The sequence below is a fragment of the Crinia signifera genome, chromosome 19, assembly GCF_055691185.1.
Source record: "Crinia signifera chromosome 19, ASM5569118v1, whole genome shotgun sequence".
Classification (NCBI taxonomy): Eukaryota; Metazoa; Chordata; class Amphibia; order Anura; family Myobatrachidae; genus Crinia; species Crinia signifera.
Genome location: NC_139226.1, coordinates 127,501,235 through 127,524,150, shown reverse-complemented (window position 1 = coordinate 127,524,150; position 22,916 = coordinate 127,501,235). Strand labels below are relative to the sequence as shown.

At 40.6% G+C, this 22,916-nt stretch overlaps 1 protein-coding gene across 10 annotated transcripts in view; it reads left to right on the top strand.

Moving 5' to 3' along the window:
- Window positions 1-22,916, top strand: part of PLCH2 (phospholipase C eta 2) — a 595,308-nt gene that overhangs the window by 354,741 nt on the left and 217,651 nt on the right. For 5 of the 10 annotated variants that reach the window (XM_083163310.1, XM_083163312.1, XM_083163317.1 and 2 more), the window contains exon 1: window positions 8,749-8,884. The exons of the other annotated variants lie outside the window; for them this stretch is intronic. In XM_083163310.1, the coding sequence (XP_083019436.1) occupies window positions 8,764-8,884 (121 nt within the window). In that variant the 5' untranslated portion in view covers window positions 8,749-8,763. Of the gene's footprint in view, window positions 1-8,748; window positions 8,885-22,916 lie in introns of those variants that run through there. 10 annotated transcript variants of the gene reach the window in all.

Sequence of the window (22,916 nt, the reverse complement as noted above, 5' to 3'; positions counted from 1 at the left end):
TATCCACCAATCAGAGTTCAGCCTTCTTTACATGCCTCCCAACTGCAGACTAACAGTGAATGGCTGTCAGCAAGCTGTTTGATTGGTGGGTAGTTCTAGCCATTCACTGTAAGGAAGCAAGTGGAGAGATGGCACAGGACCGCAGGAGGGGCTACTGTTACAGCTATGCTGTTCACACGTTACCGTTCCCAATCAGAGTCCACACGGATGGTAAAGCATAGATAAGTCCAATTTTTAAAACCAAATAAATCACCAGAAAAAACTTGTCAACCTTTTTGCTTGTGTCGTCCGAGGCATTGTCCGCTATCCGTATACCGATAGGAACACTTTAAGGAAAAGTATAGAGACAATCCCAGCCATATACTGTATATATTTATTTAACAAAACCAAACAATCCGACCTCGTACTGATCTTCTGCAGTCAGCATCCTGGTACGAGGAGATCATAATTGTCTGTTTTACCCCTTGCTTAGATGTACACAGATGTAATAGTGCGATTGTATATCAGAAAACACTGTACGGCAAGCGTGGCAGTAATATAATTGACTTGATGTTGTTGTCTCCATAAATGTTTAATTATGAAAACGGTAAAACTATTGATTTGTAAAATGCTTTCTTAGCATTGGTGTCATATACTATAAGTCAGTAGATTGACGTGAATCCCTTCCTCGGGTGGTTTGCTGTGATTTACTGTACGTGAAAACAGCTGTAGTTTGAATTCTGTATAATATAATTTATTGGCTTGCAGTTCTTACATTATAATAAATGGCAAAGACATAACTCAGAACAAGCCACTGATTGCAGCTATGACTTCCCGTGCTTGTGTCACGTGGCAAGTCTGTCATAATTGGAATGCACTAAGGACCTTATTCTGGTTTGTTTGCTTGGCCATGTGCATTCGCACAGGGCCAATGTTTTGACATTGTGCGTGCACCCATCTTTGAGGGGGGCGTGGGGCGTCGAGCTGTTCCATTAGCATATGGGATTGCCCAGTGTTTCATGGGCGTTCCTATGAGATCGCTGGGCGTTCTCATGCATAAGCGGCTGTGACGGTCATCCGGACAGCGGGCATCACCGGATGTCAGCTGCCCGCTTACTTCCCCCAGAGCAACATAACATAAGTGTGGGAGGGTCCCGGTGGCACGCGGAGGGATGTTTATGTACAACATTCGCAAGGTGGGATCTGGTTCACTCGCAAGGATGCGGAACCGAGCGAAAGAACTAGAAGAACCCCCTAAATTTCTATTGGCAACCCCAATGGTGCGCTCATGCAATTTGCAGTACATTTTATTAAGGTACGGGTTTCCAATAGTGGAAGTGTGGCCATTAAGAAGCAATTCTGGTGCATGCTAAAAAAAAGTACTAGAATGGGATTTCTGGCTTTTTGTTTAGGCAATGCCTCCCTCCATAGTTCGTAAAACTGCACATTCGTAAATTTACCTCTAATGACCCCATATACAATGTATCGTATGTGATCTCACTCATGTGGGATCTGACAAATCCTTATGGCAGTCATGTCATTCTTCGGATCCGATCCGATGCACACAGGCCTGCACAGCCTCACCTCCGACTGTCGCGCTGCGCAGAGCCGCATGCCGGGACGGGGGAGCGGATGCTCAGGCGCTGCCTGGCATTTAGACTGGGCATGCGCAGTCTCATCCTGAGAAATTTGGTGTCGGATCCCGGGATTGGCCACCCTAGTTCTGATTCCTAAATCCATCTTTGGGATTTGTTACCAGTTGCAGTCTATTGTCTACATTGTACGGTGTCCTGCGTGTGTTTGTTAATGAATGAAATTATAAGTAATGCAGTAATTATGTTGTTCCGTTACCTTTTATTCATGGCTCTTATATGTGCCCAATAGAGCAATCTCTTCCTCTCTCTACCCTATAATTACCGTTAAATTGCCTTCTCTGTTTGTTAGTGCACTTTGAAAATGTCTGAACAAAAATAATAACTGAGCCCTGAACTGGCGTTATCATATACAGCAGAGACTGGACAGATGAACTGCTGTAGCTTCCTTTTCCTGCAGTCTTGTCTTGTACAAGACAAAAGTAACAAGTTGGGGGAAAAGCAAAACAAAGACCACGATTGCAGAAACACACGTGGAGCTAGTATATCGCTTGTTTTCTTTTCTAATGATCATTAAAAACAAAAAGAAGAAAAACGGATTAAAAAGCACTTGTGTCCAAGCCTACTGTATAGGAATCATTGTTGTGCATGGAAAGCATTGTGTGCTTATAGTTATAGATATAATACATGCATAATCTCTTGTATATTGTTTACTGTACAGCAGATGGTCTCTGCTCCCCCAATGCATTCAGTCTCTGCTTTATAGTGAGCGCCTACAGTGTGATAGTACAGCATGGTACAAGCCGTCACTCTCCCATGACCAATTCTTTTTTTTGTCTAATACGGGTATATTGTTTATGATTAATCAACAAATGTTATGATGTTATACCTCTTTGAATATTAATATTAAACTGCTTGCATCATACATCAAACACGGAATGTTAAACAAGAATTAAAACGCACTAATGATTCAGTTTATCAAAGCGTAAAAAGCTTGATTTTGTTTTCAAAAACATTTTTTGGGCCACTTTTGTTAATTTAAGGTCCTCTTGGTATACCACCTATGGTTTTTTAACCCTTTTGAGTGCCAACGTCTCTAAAAATACCAGAATATCTCACATTTGTTTATATCAATTAAAATAAAATAAAAAAAAAATGTTGTGTAAAACAGATTATATTTCCAATATATGGTAAACATTACAGGTCATTGTGATGGATAAAAAAATGTTTGGGCAATTTTCACGCCTATTTTTCCACAAGTTCACTTGGCACTCAAAGGGTTAAACTCCATACACACTAGACAATATATTGTTAATGATATAATGTTCATATCGTCTAGAGTTCATGCTCAATATCGCTACCAATGCACACTCCCGCGGTCATCACGGCATCGCTCAATGATATCGTTAACTATATTGTTTAGTGTGTTGGCACTTCATAGTTCGCACGATACCATTAAAAATACAATCTAGTATGTATGGGGCTTTATATGCTCACAGGAGACGAGAAGAGTCACCTCTTCCTGATCCCTCCCTCTGACATGTTGCACCCCACACTCCTCCCCTCTGGTTTACTAGCAGTCCCGGGGTTGTACTCTGTCTGGAGCAAATGTATTAATCTCGATTAATTATGTATCCTGCATTGCTAATTAGCGCTGAAAAGTGTCCCGATAGAGGTAGGATGGTAAGTCCCCCCTCTGGCCCAGTCTGAACTGTCTGTATCGCATCAGCCTGTTTCGGGCTGTGATACAGTGGGGCACACACAGTTCACATAAGTGAGATGTGACATTACAGCAGACTTGGAAAGTCTGGAGCTGACGACAATGTAGTGAATAACACATAGCACTATCTTTAGATGGCGCTATCCGGTACTGGAGAAGTTGCCCGTGGCAACCAATCAGCTGCTCTGTATAATTTTGTAATTTGCACTTCATAAATGTTGCTTCAAAATTGGTTGCCATGGGCAATTTCTCCACTGGCTTATTTCTCCATTCTTAATAACATCTGCTTTTGGGTGGGAATTACTATGCTGAGGAGGTTCATCCCGCCACCCATTGGTCCGATGCTCATCTCATATTGACTATGATTAGCAATGCAAAGGGCAGTTCTCCCGATCAGAGCTAAACTTTGCGATCCCCGCCGCTGCCTGGACTTCCTCGTATCTAATGGGGAAGTCCAACTGCACATGCACAGAAAAGCTTGTGGCAGTGGGACATGCTGGGAGGGATCCGTGTCAAATACCTCACACAGCAATCCTACAAAGAGAAGGCTTCTATGGAGTTACGCCAGCTAGAGCCCCGCGTTGTGAAGCCCCACCAGGAGGGGCTTTAGTGAATTTGAAAATGTGGTAAAAACCCAGAAAATGGGGGTTTTACTGCATTTTTTTAGTACATTCCAGCCTTAGTGCTTTGCAGCAAGCATAGAAAAGCTTTGCTTTTGAAAAGTTTTATGTTGCATGACCTTTTTCTGCAATTGCGAGGCGCGTTCCCGTGTGCCTTGCATCGCACAAGCAGATCTCCGTGGCTGCCACAATTATCTATTGGCTCATGCAATCATGAATGGGATCGCATAAGATGTATTGTATGCAAAAGGGTATGCCTGGGAGCTGCAGGGTGAATTAGCAGGGTATCATGTGCGATGCGGGCCTTAAGTTTTGATCATGCTATTTACACAAGTCGTAGGTACATTTTAGAGAAGTAATAATTCCTTTTTGCATGGAACGCTAAATAAGGCATTATATGCTTGATATATGTACCCATTTGTCACGAGCTACCCTTTTCTGCATTTGCCATACTTTACTTTACACTATCCATAAATAAAATACCTGATTTTGAATACCAAAGAGAAGACCATCAGATTCTTGTTCATTTTATTCCTATCACTCAATGTTAGACTCATGAAGGCCACGTTTCATGGAAGGATATTCTACACAGCTGAAATTACAAGTAATTTCTTCTTCTTCTTCGCTACCAATAGTTATAAAATCATATCTCTACATGTCACTAATAAACTCCTTTTGGATTCATTTTCAGCCACCTGATGGGCAATAAGAGAAGGAACTAAAAAAAATAATAAAAAGAAAATAGTCACTAAAGGCTGTATGTAGCAGGGAGAAATAAGCCAGTGGATAAGTTGCCCATGCAACCAATCTTCTGTTCTGTATAATTATATATTATGCAAATTATAGATGTTACGTCAGTGCTTATTGGTTGCCATGGGCCACTTCTCTACTGGCCAGCTTCTCCCACATCCCTGCTTCATACATCTGCCCCTAGCCTTTTGCTGGAGTGTTGCACTTCTGGTGATAGCAGTAACCTCTTTGCAGGGTGATCCATATTCATTGTTGATCATAATGGGTCAATGGGTGTCTGCTAATAAATTATAGCTGTACAGTAGAACTTCCTGCATTACTGTTCTGATATAGAGAAAAACCGATGGCTGAGTAAGCTGGAGGTGACATAAACCACTGAAGGTTTCTTATGCTGCAGGTATTAACAGTTTGTAGGGTCAGTCAGAGTGTGCTGATGCTGGCAGCCAATGGGTGCAAGGGGAGGAGTAGTGAGGTTAGAAGGGTCTTGTGATCTAGGAAGTTCTGCCTCTCTGGGAAATTTCCCCGTCCTCCCTTCCCTATTTTCTGTCTCTTCTCTTGGGCGTCGGTAAAGAACAGTCATTTGTGTAGTTGGAATAGTGTGTAGATTAGTGGGTGCGCTCTCCCGACATCGATTGTCGTGAGCCATACTTCTTTGCACGGCTGCCACCACCGACCCGGGTGGTTGGCTGGGAGAGTTGATCACCAGCGGTGTGTGAATGCTATGGTGATCCTACCCCCTCCTTTTCTTTTCCTCTGACCGTTCTTTAGTGCCGCCACCAATATTTATAGTTATACTCAGTTTTCAAAATAAATAATACATCACTGGCACTGAAGAGGTGTTGTTCAACTGAAACAAAAGCAAGAACATACCCAAACAAGCTAACCAATTAAAAGTTCAATAATATTAAGGCGAAAAAAACTAAATGTTTACCAAAGTTTCGACAAATACAAAGAAAAATGACAATGCTCAAAAAGGTCATTTCTAATACTGAAAGAAGGAGGTAGGAAAATACCAGTCCTTCATTATTTGAAATGCCAGCACTTGAGTCCTTGTGGTTATTTTATGGTTATTTTAGTTAAGGGTTTTAAGCATAAGAGTACCGATGGTGAATTTAAGTCCCTTTAAAGGTGTAAAAGTAAGAACTATTTACATAACCGCTGCAGGTGAGCAGACTGTTTTGTAACACAAGTACTGTGGGAGTGGGCTTCTCTCAAGTGATGCAATGTAAGCACTAATTTATACAACATTGTAACATCTGTCTACAAGGTAAATTTATTATTAATACACACATTCACCTCCATTCCAGCTTTCCTTTAAATGTCAAAAGAATCCTCTTAAGATTCAACAAAATAGAGCAGGTTGCCCACTTCTCATTATAAATGCACAGGAAGCATATTTTAAAGACATTTTCCAGGATTTATTACATTTTTATTGTTTTAGTTTTACCACTTTCACAGCGCAGACGAGAGTCAGAGCATTGCAGGTGCTTTCGTGGTTATTTAAGTTTATTAGTTGCAGATTTGTATTTTTCTTGCTAATTCAATATATCGATAGGCCCCTCTAATTTTAGATCCATGGAAATGGCAGAAACATTTTAAATAGAGTATGGACCCAGGGTTTAAAAACATTTTAATGATTTTCAGAATGCGAATTCTCCAAATCCTTTTTCTCGTTATTATTGAACGTACCTCTCCCAGAGATTATAGATTTATTTATTAAAGGGTGGGAGTTTTAAAGCCACTGAGTTTGGCCTGTATTGCTCATGTTCAGTATTATTACCACCTCCGATTCTATGGGGAAAATCACTGAATATTGAACTTTTACTGCCTTTTGTGAGATTCTAAGCATCGACTTTGATGATGATTTACCTGTTTACCGTATAGTGTTTATTAAGTAAGATTTACTATCGTGGAGAGTGTCGTCCTCCATCTTTACATCCAGGTCATGATTCTTCACAAGGAGTCTTTGGGAGAGGAGTGATTTGACGTAGGCAAGTGTGAGGTGGAGGACGTGATTTATTTGTTTAGGTAGTGCCATCTCTAGTTTGTTTAGGAAAATGTTTATTTGCAAGGTCGCAACAAAGATGGGGGCCTCTGAACCTGTCTTGGGCTTTGTGAGGTATTAACCTGGTTTTGGTTGTGTCCTGCATACTGCACTGTAGTGTATACTATACAGCAGTGCGAGAGCTACCAACAGTTCCCATTATCCAGACAGCCTAGCTGCTGCTCAGCTGCACTCATTACTGACTGACACATTTTGAAAGATCCACAGGTGGAGCTAATTACTTCACTTGTGATTCTGTGAGGAGAGCTGGAAAACATGCACTGTTGGTAGCTCTCGAGGACTGGAGTTGGCTACCCCAGTTATACAGTATATGCCAATGTTCAAACATCTATATGGAGAAAATTGATATATCATAGCTATTTATGTTGACACTCTCTTATCCTTTACACTCACCGAACAGCTACATTCTCTAAGTACTTTAGTGCAAACTGTATTTTAATTAGAACCCAGGAGAGGTTCATGTGAAGATGAAATAAGGTAAGAATAGAAACGTATCCTAATAGGCTTATTTCCTAAGCACTTCTGCTCAGTATGTTTCAGGAACAGGAGTAAGAGAAGGATTTTCCACATTAACCCCTCTTAAAGTACGTTCTACGCTGCCACTTAACAAATCCTTGCAGTTGAACTAAGACTGCGGACTTAAGGGGTTTGGTGAATACAGGATTATCTGTTACTCCTCACAATCATTACTCTGTTCATCTATAGGTATAATTTGTTCTGTATGTGTAGAATTGAAATGCGTCCTGGTTGACTATTTAAAACTTGTTTTTAATCTTCGAGAAAGAACAGATCCTGTTATCACTAGATTTATTCAAGTTTTGCAGGAAATCCGAACTATGACTTAATTACTGTATATGTGAACTTTTACCCACAAAATGGCTGACACGCATCACCTTAGTTGGTTACCAATGCTTAGTTGGTAATGTCGCTGGCTTATAGTGACAGAGTGGGATACATTTTTATACATTCTGGCCTCAAAATGGCTGTCTCTTTTGTATGAAAACAATTGTTACCTGTTGTATTTTTTTTTTTGTTCTTATTATAAAATATTAATTGTCACAGAAGTTTGCTGATATTTTAGTGAATGAAAGCAGTCTTGAAGTAAATCCAAAGCAGTGATTTTAGGCTGAATTGGTTTTATAATGGTGCCTTATACACAATGAAACCTTTCACTACTATGATTTCAGTGTGAAGAGAGAGTCTCATGAGGACATGACTAATTGAGTTTCCATTTGTAATGTCCTGAACATTTTGAATCTAATACTGCTTGTGTGAACTCTTTTACACTTGCTTGTGGATCATACCTTTGGGATAGTGAGTCATTCAAACTGGTGAAATAACCCTCCCCCCCCCCCCCCACCCCTATTTGCCTTTCGCAGGATGATAATCCCCTGACTAGATAGAGCAGAGACCTTGTCGCTGGGATGTTACACGTGACAGGTTTATAAATCCACTTGAATGCACGCTGTGTGTTTATCTCTGTGGTTTTGTCAAGTGTGTTGCGATCTAATGTTGTACTGGATAAGGACACTTTTTTATTATTATTTACTTATTTTTTTGGTCTTCAAAAACCATTTAATCTACCTAGCTGGATTGACCAAAAAGTCCCCAATGAACTGTATACACTGGAAAATACTTGCACTATTTTAAAGAATATCTGTACCACATGTTCTTGGAACTGAAAATACAAGGATTTTGCATGGAATTTAGAAATGGAATATGCTTTATTCTTGCTGGATAAAGATAACCAGGAGCAGACCAGTGCTGGTCCAAAACCTTCTTTATATATATTGGACGCAAATACTTTAATAGTTGGTAACGGAACTTCCGGAGTTGTTTTGTTTGTTGTAATTTGGCGCGTTAGAATATGAAGAATATTCTTTGTCCGTTATTTCTAGATGCACCTGTATGTACCTGTATTTCTCATACTTTGACGTCAGTATATTTTGGCTTAGTTGGAACTTTTTGTCCATGTCCTCGGAAGTTAGTTGGAAGGCTAGCTGAGGTAAAATATTAGAATATGTACATTTTTTGGACATGGAAATGTCAAAACCGCATTTACAGCAAAAGAAATCAGGGATCTCCTGGCTGGCCGAGGAATTTTTGTGGATTGGAGGAAGTATTGTCGCTGAACCAAATATGAAAATTGGCCAGATTGGTAAGAAGAAATATATATATGGAGTTTTATATTTTAATTATTTACTATTACTAAATACTGGTCTTTCCATGGATCTATCCTATCTAATATTGCTACATGTGTATAATCGCTTTTCAGACCTAATATTTTTCTTCTGAAGCGAAAGGGTTACAACAGACAGGCATGATTACTTTAGAACACAAGGCTGCCCGTAATGAAATGAATGTGATCCATCTTTGCAATCTCCTTTTTTTTCCCATCTAGCCGTACTTTAATACTTGTTTAAGTCGCTGAGCAAATTTTTGGGGCATTGCAATTCCAAATCTGTTTTTATAAAAGTCAGAAAGAAGATCTGAGTAGAGACCAGAAGGGTTGTTGCTTGGATATGGCTGAGATGAGAAGGCTTCGAGAGGTGACAGTAGGTAGGAAATCTGGGGTTTGGTAAAACAAATAGACAGAACATCCCGGGATCAGATCCCTTTAGCAGCGATATTGTAGTTTTCTCATTTGTTCAGGCTAAAATTTGACAGCTAACTTTGATGCGTAACAGTGCATTGCGTCTCGAGCTGTATGTTGGTGCTATAAATACAGTGTTTGATAACAATTTGCATAAATACTTTGCTCTGGAGAAGTCAGAGCAGTGTGCAGTGACCTCCGCGTATCACAAATCTTATAAAGGTTTCTTGAATTAATTGTATTATGTGTTCTATTGTTTATATTAAAAGGTTATGAATAGAATGCGGGGTTTGTTCCCCGTTCATAAGATCATTTGGACTGCCTAGGTGCAACATCCAATGCTGGAAAATAGGGATATTTCTAGGGAAAGGCTTTATAATACCTGCAATTGTCCATGGAAATGAGAGGATGAAATACTGTAGGCCACTACCTGTAGTAACATCATGTGTTGCACTGATGTTTCACAAATTCTTCCCAATCTTCATTATTCTGTAGCGTAATGCATTAAACGTTGACTGTGGGCAGTTCCAGCCTTTGCAACGTAATACAACTTCGGAAATATGGTTCCCTCCATCTGCTGCGTGACTATGACAGCTGTCTCAGATATGAAGCCACATTATGAAAAATGCTAAATCAAAGCATAAAACAAATAACTTGTCTGTGGTCTATTAGGCTTAATTACTGCTTTGTGATTGCTCCTATTATTGCAGTTTTGCAGAACTTCGCGTCCACAGCAGACTCTTATCAGCAGTTCGTGGGTGCTGCAGTTCTTGGTCCTCCCTCCTCACTTGCTGCTCTGTTCTGCTTGTACGGTTGTAATGCATCACACTTACCTCACATCACTTTTTAAAATAAATACTCTGATTGCTTTAAACAATCTTATCCGTTGCCATCGTCGTCGTAGCAGCAGTGATTGTATCGTATAAACCCAATAACTGATATATGATGCGATCCAAGACAATAGCCTTAAAATTATCATGTGCACAGCTGACAGCAGATTATGTTGGTGTAATCCTCCTGGCCTCGTGACTATTGTTTCCATCTCTCAATTGACCGAGTCTTAAGGGAGCAAACGTGTCAAGTGCTATTGTTATTCTGGCTATATTTGCTTCTGGAAATATATGTTCGGAAATATCACTTGGAGATAATTGCTGTTTTCCTAGTTTTCTATGAATAAAGCATGTGTCGCCCTAGAGGCATGTTTAGTGCTAGGTGAAATATACAATGTATAGTAAGTTCGGTGGAGTTTATAATGGGGATATAACACTCGGGGGGGGCTTCCAGCAGTGCTGCTGGCAGTGTTGTTCCTCTCCCAGTGGGGTCTGAGGCTTGTGCTGTTCCTTCATGGCCTGTGGCAGTCTCTATTAGTATGTAATGCTGTGTACTAGTATTTGACATCTGTGTCACTCTCGATCTGTGATATTATGTAATATTTGCCATATGATGGCCTTTGACATTGTATACTGCTATGTTACACTTTTCTTCGCAGTACTCCTCTGGGGCACACTACCTCAGTTTTCTATAGACCAAATATATAACCATTAGGAATTTTCAGCAAAAACATCATGTGCTAGGGCTGTAACAATAGAGACTCTTATTTCACCATAATTAAAAACACATACTCGATGATCTCCTCTACCTTGGGAATCACTAAAGTGGTCTTCTCCTAATCTCCTTACATATGCATAATTGGTTTTAGCAACTAGAACGGTAAAGGAAGCCATTTTGAATCCACATATTTGAATGAAGTCTAGCAATTCACTAGGGTCTGGTGGCATTACTATAGAGTTTTGGAGACGGTCATTTTTGTAAGTCGAGACGAAATGATAACTACGCATAGGTCTTTGATGTGTATTAATAGGCTGCATTCTCATGAATGTTGTTCCACCCAAAAATGGCAGTTTAGGGCCAACATTTGCACTGCAGTATGTAATGTATACTTGAACTGACCATTTTATAAAGTGAAATCTGCTAATGAGGGTTCTATTTATCAAGACCCATCTTAAATGAAGATTTATATATCGCTGCTCAATACAGCAATTGCAATCCTTTTTAGTTGAGGAAATGTCACTGGGGAAGTTAAGCAATGCTCCAGCAGTGGTACGAGAACAGTAGGTTTACCATACACCAAGTAAGTCGTTGTATACCTGACCTAGCTTTCTGGCTTACATGTTTGTAAGTAGATATACATATATGTTTTTAGTGATTGCAAAAACATCAGTTTATCTGAATGAAATAAAATCCCCTTTTATGTGCTTGCTTTGGGGCTAATTCAATAGCCCGAGGAGGGGGGGTCAATTAGCTGCAGCAAATTAAGTTTGTTTCCTTTTTTTCTTTCCTGTGGAGCCAGCTCTGACCTAGGGCATCATTCTCTTGGCTGAGATCACCTGACCACTGCTCAACCAATTCCAGTCCAGATTACCTACTCATGACTCCTGTGTCCAATCAGCAGCCATAGTGGCCTATGTAAGTCTCTCAGTGGCTGCTACTCATTGCCAGTACAACTTCAGCAGTTTCCTGACTACTGGTTCTAGTCTGCAGTACTCAATTTGAATGCATAGTCCAAATAGTTCCATTTTACTGCAGTGTGTCTCCAGTACCAGCCAGTATTACTGAGCATTATCCCGTATCTCCTGTTAGTTATTGAATGTTCCAAGTCCCTGCAAAGTCCTGCTTTTCCGGTTTTCCGGACTACTTAGAATTCTGCAGGAGCCATGAATCTAAATGCGTACATTCATTATCACATGTGTCAGACATTCTAAGTGCTATTCACAGACTCTTGTACTATCTGAGCACTATGTTTCATTATTCCTAGACTTATGTGCTAAACTGTGCTCTCTCCAAGTGCTAAACGCACAGCTGTGTTATCAAGTCACCCCTGATTGTGATTGTTGGCTGCTAAAGTGTCATACTATTCCATACCTCCCAACTTCAGTCCGGATGAAATAGGGACACTAGCGCCCGGAAAGGGGGCGGGGCGTATGTAAATGAGGGCGTGGCTTGTGCTAATTAGCCGCAACCTCATTTTCATACGAGAATAGACGCTGTGCGCATGCGCACAGCGTCTATTCTACCAGATTGGGGGGTCTCCCAACTGCCACCCCCCACAGCGGGACAATGCCTGCCGCAGGTGGGACGGCGGGACAGGACCCGAAAATCGGGACTGTCCCGCTGTAATCGTGACAGTTGGGAGGTATGCTATTCTAGCACTATTCAGGTTCCTATGTGATTCTGTTCAGCCAAGCTACTCTGTCATCTGGGAAAACCTGTCTTGAACAACAATCCGTCTCTTCTGCTGATCCCATGACAGACTGCAGTTGCTCTGGAGACATTTTAGCTGCTCGCATTTCCTATTCTGCACCAGTATATCTCCATGGTTCATTGACCTGCCTATTTACCAACTTCCACAGTCTATCTCTGGGGTACTTTGTACCGCTTCCTGGTAACTCCGTTTACTTCATCCTACCGATTTACACCTACCTTGAAGTATCATTGTCTGAACTATTCTTTATAGACTTCTGCTATTACCAAAGAAGTAGTAATAATGCCACTGTATAGGTCATTGGTGCGACCTCACCTAGAGTATTGTGTTCAGTTCTGGAGGCCATATCTCCAGAAGGATATAAATACATTAGAGACTGTACAAAGAAGAGAAACTAAAATGGTGCATGGCCTACATCACAAATCGTACCAGGAAAGACTAAAAGATCTTAATATGTATACTTTAGAGCAGAGAAGGGAAAGGGGGGACATGATAGAAACTTTCAAATATATCAAGGGTTTTAACAAGGTACAGGTGGGAGACATTCTTCACAGGAATAGGAGCAACAGAACACGAGGACATGCACTGAAACTAGAGGGGGGAAGATTCAGGGGAAATCTGAGGAAGAATTACTTCACAGAAAGAGTAGTGGATAAGTGTAATAATCTCCCATCAGAGGTGGTAGAGGCAAATACAGTAGTACAATTTAAACATGCTTGGGATAGGGATATTGATATCCTTACAAAAACTAAGGATCAAATATGGTTCGAGGTAACATGTTTAAAAAAGGGGCAGACTAGATGGGCCAAGTGGTTCTTATCTGCCGTCAAATTCTATGTTTCTATGTTTTACCTCCAGAGACGGTCCATATTACAGTACTAGACGTTCACCACAGTTCCTCGCTAGATCATATTTTCAATCACTGCTTGTGAGCCAGCGACTGTGTATTGTGTTCAGCTTATATTTAGTTTTCATTCCTTATTTACAATAAACCAATCTTCTACCCCTTTCACATCGAAAAGCTGTGTCGACATCACAATCCTCGCTCCGGCGCATTCACATTAAACCTGGGTCGCGCATTATACAGAGGGTGAATCGAGTTTAACCCGGGTCAACTTGACGGGTTGGTCGATCAGCATCTCGGGTCCTACCCGGTTTTTTTTGGCAATGTGAAAGGGGTATTACTTAACCTATGAGATTAAGCTTTATTAAAGCTCCCAGTTTGTTACACACATCCTGCAGCCGCATAACTGTCTTGGGCCCTTTTACGGATCCTGACGGCTCACAGACAATTTAAATAAACGTTATTTAGTGCATTAATATATAAGCCCCAAAGCATTTTATTTTTGGAAGCTTCTCCTTGTAGCCATAAAGCGTCTACACGTAGCGTCAGCAGTTTACCACCTCCAGTCTTTTATCTGCTTTCTGTTTAGAACAGTTGAGACCAAAAACGCAATAATGATTTCTCGAAGTTTGCAGCAGTGCATAAAGATAATACTACGGGTCCTTTGTGTAAAGAATAATTGCATCTGTGTACTGATCCATCATATCAACAGTTCAATATTCTATATAAAAACAAAACAACAGAGGAAAATTATATCCAGGTGCCTCAGAGATTAAATCTGAAAAAAAGAGAAACCAAAGGAAATGAGAAATGTCTCAAAATATTTTTGAAAGCGCCCAAGATGTGCTGAATTACATTTCAATTTGGGAGGCAAATTACTGTATGAGTTGTCAGCAGAAAAGTAGGGAATGATTGATACTGAGCAGCTTACACTAGGCAGCCTTTAGCTGGCAAAGGATGGTGGGAGTTGTAGCTTGTTGCTGATATTCCAACATTTGATCTAACTATAATACCATTAAATGTACAGTTTTTGTATGTTTTATGGTCCATTAAGAGTTCCTGATCTATCAATATCCATTATTACAATAATAATGACGTTCTAAACTATACACCTCAAATGCGGTATCCAGAAGATAGATCGACCTTAATTACGTCGGCAGTCAATATGACCCCCATATGCTAGACCTGCATTAGGTCGATGGGTTTATATGGTAGACACACACATTGTCCACACCATTGCTTTTCTTTCTTTACCTCTTTTCTTCTCCATTCTTTCATCCTTTACCATCCACGTGGACTGTGATTGAGAATAGTATCTTTTCCGATTGTAGTGGATTGAGGCACCTTGCCTGAAGCATGGAGAGGGAACACATACTCTAATTGGGGTTACGTGTTGCTTAAAATGGTACCCAATATTCCTCTATTTTTTTCCATGTTGAGCTAATGTCCTTATCGACCTTTTGACCCCATTAGCCTATGGCATATTGGCCATATGGGGCCAACCTAATTTGGGTTGACCCAACGATCCATACCCCCCCCCCCCCCCAAATATAACAGCCCTTTTAGGCATGTTGGCATCTTTTTAACCCTTTCAGGCCCAATGTCTAGTCAGTCTCAACAGCCCTAGCGCTAGTGGCAGATCCATTAGTGAGGCACATTAAAAACATTAACCTCATTCAACAATCAATGTACAGTAGACCATTTAAAAAAAAGTTTTTACAATTAATTTAAACATTTAAACCAGACTGTTTGAATTACAAAAAAAAAATTGGACTACAAAGGGTTAACATCTGATTCCCACATTAACTCTTGTCCCATATATAACTGGGAAAATAGACAAGGGCAGTCGCCGCGGCAGCACAGGGATGACCCAGAGTTCTGAATCATTGACAGGGCTGAATTCGGCCCTGTTCCGATGTTAGGGGATCTGCACATTTTATGTGCATATGCAGCTCCCCTTTGTGAATGGCTTTGGTGTGGGAAGGGGGAGGATGTGTCTTAGTTTCACATTCCCTCGCATGGTACCGAAGGGAATCGGTGGCGGGGGCTGGGCGCTCAGATGGCCGGCATTTCTGGTGCTCGGTAAGCTGTGATCCTTGTAGCTTACCGAGTCCATTAGAATGACCCCCTTAGTGTATATAGTGTTCATTCTAGCACCCGCCATCTTTGAAAACCCATGCAGTTCCTCTTCCTTGCCTGGGGTATCACTGTCTGCTGTGGTGTTTCTAGCACAGGTCTGGTTTCCATATCAGTGCTGATATACAGACCACACTGTGCTAGAAGCACTACAGCAGACAGCGACACCCCAGGCAGGTAAGAGGAACTGCATGGGTTTTCAAATATAGCGGGTGCTAGAATGAACACTATGTATATACATATTTTTTTGTTTATGGTTCCTAAATATATTAGAGGATATACATATTAATGATTGGAGGTGGGGATGCCGGCAGTCAGAATCCGGGTGCCAGCAATTTCCGACAGGAATCGGGTAAGTACACTAACCTTCCCCTTGCCCTACCCTTATCCCTACCTGCATACTTACTTTGAGGATGCCAGCTGTCTGGAATCCGGTGCCGGCATCCTCACCATTGTCTGCATATCGGTTCTGGTCTTTTGGCTAGAACGCATTCCTTTTGCCCCATACACAATAGAGGATGTAGTGAAAGATATAGCTCAACAAGGGGAACCTGAGCAATATCGTTCACTATATTGTCTAGTGTATAAAGACAGGCCAATTTAGCTATATAGCCATTCAACCTGCATATTCAGCAGGCCCCGGTGATCTCACTGAACGATATCGATGGCCGATATCATTCAGTGTGTATGCATACCCTCCAACATGACCCATTGCATTCGGTACATAATGCTCTGTTCTTGAACTTCCCTGGTAATTGTCTACAATATTTGTCTTGACTCACAAAAGCTTTTGCAGGCTATGTGTAAAGAATAATTGTCTGCGTGCCTGTCTGAATAGTGTTGATTACAGTCGGCGTAGAGCTTCTCTCTTTTAAGGGAATTGGACAACGTTGACCTCTTGTAAGGTATAAGTCCAGACCAGTCAGCCATTAATTGTTCGGATGATGGTGTTGTAACCCAGAGATAAACCTTATAGATGAATGTTTCACTGAATTGTATCTAATGCTTTATACCTTGGGGTGTTGAGATTGAATGCTTTGTCTGTGTATTCAATACAACATGACACATCTGTCTCCTCAAGGAAAATAATTCCGACCCCGCAGTAAAAGTGTGGTTAGCTATTTGCTATTCTAGAAACCACCTGTATTTCTCCATAATAGCTGTCTCTTAAACATATTGCACCAGGCATGTCCAAACCATGGTCCTCCAGCTGTTGTGAAATTACAAGTCCCATCATGCCTTGCCACAGTTTTGCTAATAGGGAATGCTAAAACTATGGCAAGGCATTCTGGAATGTGTAGTTTCACAACAGCTGGAGGGCCACAGATTGGACATGCCTGTAATACACAGACCAAACGAAGCCCACCTTTTTCTGTTTTCCAGTGGATAACTTCTGGCTGCCGCATTTCATGTTCAAAAGTCCCTTTTGTTAAATTGTATTCCTTTTGGGAATTTTCTGCCAACTGACTACCACGTTTTACAATGAACCATTTCAAATCTAAATCAATAAAAGTACTTTTATTTCATAAAAAGTGCATTATTCTCCACAAATCTGATGTCCCCTCTGAGCTTTCCGCTCTTTGTTAGTAAAGAAACATGTTGCTGCTCAAACATTAGCCTTCTATTAGGGTCTTATTGTCAAGTTATTTTTATTCAAGGTCAGAGAGCGATTCAAGAAAGTTTTCTGCCTTCAAAAGCATAAGCTGTAACGTAGACATTTTTTTTGTCTACTATACTGCAAGCTACTTTGAGCTCAAAAGTGTGTATGGGCGGGCAATGAGCACTGATGCATGCCACTGACCATGGCTGTTTGTCTACTGTATATAGCGAAGAAGTGTACACATGTTTACACTTTGGGACAGGTACACTAAGCTTCAAAAGTGATACAATGGAGAGTAATAAACAGCCAGCCAATCAGCTCCTACCTGCCATGCCACAGACTGTGTTTGAAAACTGTCAGGCAGGAGCTGATTGGTTGGTTGTTTATCACTCTCCATTGTATCACTTTTGAAGCTTAGTGCATCTGTACCATTGTTACTAAAACATTCTATAGAGTATGGAAAACACCTCCTGTACCTCCCAATATAAAATTCTCTAGAAGTAAATGATTACTGTTTAAATAGATTGAATTAACCCATTCACCATTGCAAGTCACATGTTCTGCTGCCTTAAGAAATTTACAGTTAAATATGCTAAGATTGGTTATTTGGTTTAATTGGTCTACAGTATTCAGAGTTGGCAAGCTTTTTAGGTCTATTTTTCTGGGAGAAGCCTGGAGATTAGACTTTGCTTGTCACTTTGGGGGCGGTCAGTCACTAGGCTTCACCCACAAGATGAAGGGATTTGTGGGTCCATAGAGAGGTGGTCGGGCTAAATGACAAATGCGCATCATTAAGACCAAGCATGGCTCCATAACTGTAATCTATATTATGTATATGTGTGTGTATATATTTATATGTACTGTATATAAAATGTCTTGTGTCCGTGAGTCTCCGAAACACTGCCATCTGCTGGCAGTGAGTAAAAATACAACTTTCTCACACATGCACAAACACAGAAAGTAACAGACTAGCTTTCGAAGCTTTTTCTTCGAGCCGGCTTACGTGTGTGTGTGTGTTTTCAGTTTCAATTCTGGAAAGCTGTAATGTGCATAAGAAATTCTTGTTTTTTTGTTCACATGACAAAATCTAAATTTTTCTACTTCCATCAACCCAAGACATATTCAAATTTGTCAACATATCAGATGTGTAAAATAGCTTTCAGCATATTTAATCAGTCCTCTAGTAGGCAATAATGAAACCTGTGCGATGACACCACCCGTCTGGGGATTCTAACCTCCCTGTACTTTTATCCTCTTTGCATGATGCATGCAGCAATAATAAGCAACTGCATAGTAAGACGAGCCTAGATTATTCTACTTGAATAAGCTATTAAGGTAAAAGAAGAAATTCCTATGTACACATGGGAGATAACGCTGCCAAGTATCATCAGTGTACCTTGAATAAAAATAACACCATGAACACCAGAGAGAAGAAAAAGCGAAGAACACTGCGCTAAGTACAATTGAATGACAGTAAGAAAATTAATTGTGTAACAATAATTGCCAATAATGTGCCAATGGTATGTGCCAGTATAAACCCTGTAGTAGCAACATCTTGCACACCTTGATAAAGCCAGGGAACTGGCGAAATGCGTTGGTGGACTACCAGGAATACCCTTGTCCAGCTCTAAACCCCCTTATTGACCACTATTTGGATCCGGACCAGTCTTCCATTCCTTTTTCTCCTCCTTCCCGTACATCAGGGAACTCCATCGGCACCTTGGGCAAAACCATCTGAAGCCATTTATCTAGAGGCCTACACTTGCCCTATACAGGACATAAGGTGACACACCAGGAGATTGCCTCTCCACAAAGTGCCTGCTATCTGGACACATTGGACCCATCATTTACATCCCTGGAAGACACCTAATAGGAACGGACCCATACATTTATGGTCATAAAAATACGGTACCGTATGAACTGGACTTTTTAAATCACATTTTTTATTATTAATACTTTTTTAACAAATCCTCTTTTCATTTATCTTCCCTATATTTTTATTAAAAGTGATACTTTTACCCTACCGTTGGCACATTATTGGCAATTATTGTTACACAATTAATTTTCTTACTGTCATTCAATTGTACTTAGCGCAGTGTTCTTCGCTTTTTCTTCTTTCTAGTTGGGGACTATTTCTTCGCTTTTTCTTCTTTCTAGTTGGGGACTAACTATCCCCTTTTTCTTACACTGCAGCTTGGCAGAACAACCCATATACCTTGCGCCCCCCACACCGGTGGATAACTTGTTATCCACTATCCTTTCCATGAACACCAGAGACCTGAACAATAACGATGCATACCACCAAGTCAATATTCAATATTTTGCAAAAATGAACCACTTATTATGGATCCTACCACTGCATGCAAGGGATTATGGGTCCTTGACACCTGGCTCATTGGCTCTGAATTGTACACTCTCATGGGGAGGACTGCCTCTTTCCTTTGGTGTCCTTTTATCTTTATCGGTGTAAAATTCTGTGACGCGATACGCTGACCTCTCTCATGCACTTTGTGGCACATTATAAAAAATTGAAGATGTCGATGCTTCTCCTCATCCTTGAGATTGATCATTGCCAGAGGGCTTACAAATCAAATGGCACAGGTGGGAAGAGTAATGGCGTCCCAGTGATGCATGCATCAGAAGTCTTGCAATGGAGAGAAGCCATTTAATAACTGTCCACTGGTATTTAAATGACAACAACAGAAGCATATGAAATATGTCAAGTAGGATTGGGCGTCCCTGGTAGTAATGCTAAACAGGAATGTCTTGTATCTTATTGGTAGTGTTTATTGAGCTGTACGCAAGCAGTGTGCAGGCAGAGCTAAAACCCAGAAACAGAACCAATGTCAAACTATCCTCCGAGAGAGAGATTGGTTAAAGAGTAATATTTATGGAATCTCCTTCCCAGTCACAGATACCCCTTTCACATCGCACTTTTAAAACGGTATATTGCCGTTTTTTTCCCATATTAAAACGTTTAAGGCTGCAATGTGAAAGTGCCAGAGTTGATTTACCGGTTAAAGATAACCGGTATTTCAACACGGTTAAAAAAAAGCAGAGTCCTACACGTTTTAAAGCTGTTTTTTTGGCAGTTTGAACAGCTCTATTTCAATGGCTTGAAACGTGTCCCTTGGGGGTTAAACGGGTTGAATGTTTGAATGGTATTAAATGATTTTTAAAACGGTTTTCACCTGCAATGTGAAAGGTCTCAAGGCTCAGACCCGTTTTAAAGTCCCATTTAAGAATACCGTGTCATTACCCATTTCTGCAATGTGAAAGCAGTATTATATATGAATGCTAGAACTAAAGAGTCCTGTAGTGTTTTAGGGAGGACCTTTTAAGGTCATTAAAATCATTAAAGTTCCATTTCAAAAAGACTTATCCTGGCTTTATTGTTTGCTGACTCACTCCTATGGGCTACAGGTGACACTGATGGGGCATGATCATATGACCACCTGCCTAATATGTTATGGCTGCTTTGTTGCCAGCTATGACATGGACTCTACAAGATCTCTGAAGCTATCCTGTGGTATATAGCACCAAGTTGTTACTAGTAGATCCAACAAGGGCTTGTTTTTCTAACACACATTCCAGACACTCGATAATATTGAGATCTGGTGAATTTGGCAGCCAAGGTAACACCCTGACCTCTTCTAAATGATCTTTGAACCATTCTCGAGCAATCCATGCAGCGTGGAAAGGGTACATTAGCTTGCAGCAAGAGGCCACTTCATCAGCAAACCTTCTGTCTTGCACCCGGTTGTTGGTTTATGGCCTTTTTGAACCATTCTCTCCTTGAGCAACCCACAAGCTTTCTTATTTTAAGTAATCTTTAACATGGCGATTTGGCCCTAATGATTGGCTCCTATTGGAGTCACTCAAGTCTTTATACCTGACCACATATTTGCATTCAACACTTTGATTACTGCTACCTAATGTCTCTGACCTTAGCATTCTGTTTTGTTTTCAGAGAGCCTATGGTATTTGTACAGTATCATATGGGAATGGTCATAATGTTTTGGCTAGTGAGGACATCCCTGTCTTGCAAGCAAAGGAACTATTTCAATTGAAAGCATCCCAGACGTAAACCTGATTCAGTTTTTGCTGCCATGAAATAGTATTTCTATGCACTATACAGGCATAGGGATCATGGGTAACTTGCTACAAATATAGAATAATAGAACAACAGGACACCCTCCATTTAATCAGGTACTCTTACCTAGTGAACCTTTTACCACAATTTGCATAATGCACTGCCATCTATTTACTGCCAGATATGCGTTATCAGCATCTAAAGAAGTGGCAGGGTTCCCAGAGCATGTTGGAAGCTTAGCAGAGGGTTTATAGCAAAATGTAGGCTATGTAATTATATATAATAGAATCTAGAACCAACTTGGTGCTTGGCCGTCTGCTGTGCTTGATATGACTGAGTGGTATACTTATCATGTGGCCCTGAAAATCCCTATTTTCTATTCCTACTGAGTAATGCCTGACTCTCCAACAATACTGGCTAACAGTAGTAAGTATAGATAATTTACCATATCACTGGCTAGTTGTGGTTACTTGTCTAACTCACCACTGCTGCTTGTTGCTTGCACCTGGAGACTAACCCCTATCTTTGGGTGCACATGCATTCAAATTAACAAAAAACATAATTTAAAAAAATATATTAAAAAGTAGAACAATAAAACTTTATCATCCCTATCCCTACTAATCTATAAAATTAAATGTATTTTTTTTCTCAACCAAAGCCAAGCCTTTTAATTGGGTGACTAGACAGTTGGCATACGAATAGTTTAGAGACTGGATTATAACCTAGGTTAACAGTATATGTTTGTTTTTTCAAAAGTTCATATTCACATGTTTTAGGTACTGGTATACCATCTCCAATCCACATCTTGAAACACGCCATGCAAAGCACATAATACGGAGATCTGTAATTCTGCCAGTCTTGTGGGCAATCATTTGTGACACAGAATAACTGCTACGCACATTACATTCATATAATACAATTAAAAACTTAGACATGTAAGATGTTACATATCAATAACTAATGCCATATAGCATTATAATTGATCACTTGTATAATATAGAGGTACAATAAGTCAAAAATGTGGAAACTCCTAGGAAAAGAATGATTTTATTTCTCAATAAGGTGTAGGAGCAACACTGATATCCAAGACGGCCTTGGTACCAGTCGCCACTTGCCTGAAGACATGTCTACACCATGGGAGGGACCTGGTCGTCCACATTGTCTATGTAGTCCTTGGCAGACTGATCCATGCATGGTGATAATGGGACCAGCAGAATACCTTGATAAGGCTGTCCAAATAATCACCCCCCCTCGCCAATGCAACAGACATTCCTGATCGTACACTTGGCTCTGTGTCCACCACACATAAACTCGTTCTGCTGTTGGGAACAAGGTGAAGGACCAGAGGGCAGTATTCCATTGCGCGGCAGTTCCAATTTATGAAGGTTACACCACTCTCCCTGCTTCTTGGTATTTGCAGCTCAGCAGTCACTTTTGCAGTGGTAGTCTTCTTCTTGGCCACAATCGTCCTCCATGCCCTTCTGTCTCTGTTTACACTTTGGTCTACGCTGGTGTTTAGCTGATGTTTTTGCAGAAATGTTATATCCTGTCATTACCGTTTTTGATACAGTTCCTCATGATATCTCAAATAAACTGGTACTGTGGTCAGGCAATTTGCTCTCTCAGCCTGCGCTGAACATGTCCATTAGCATTGATGTTGAC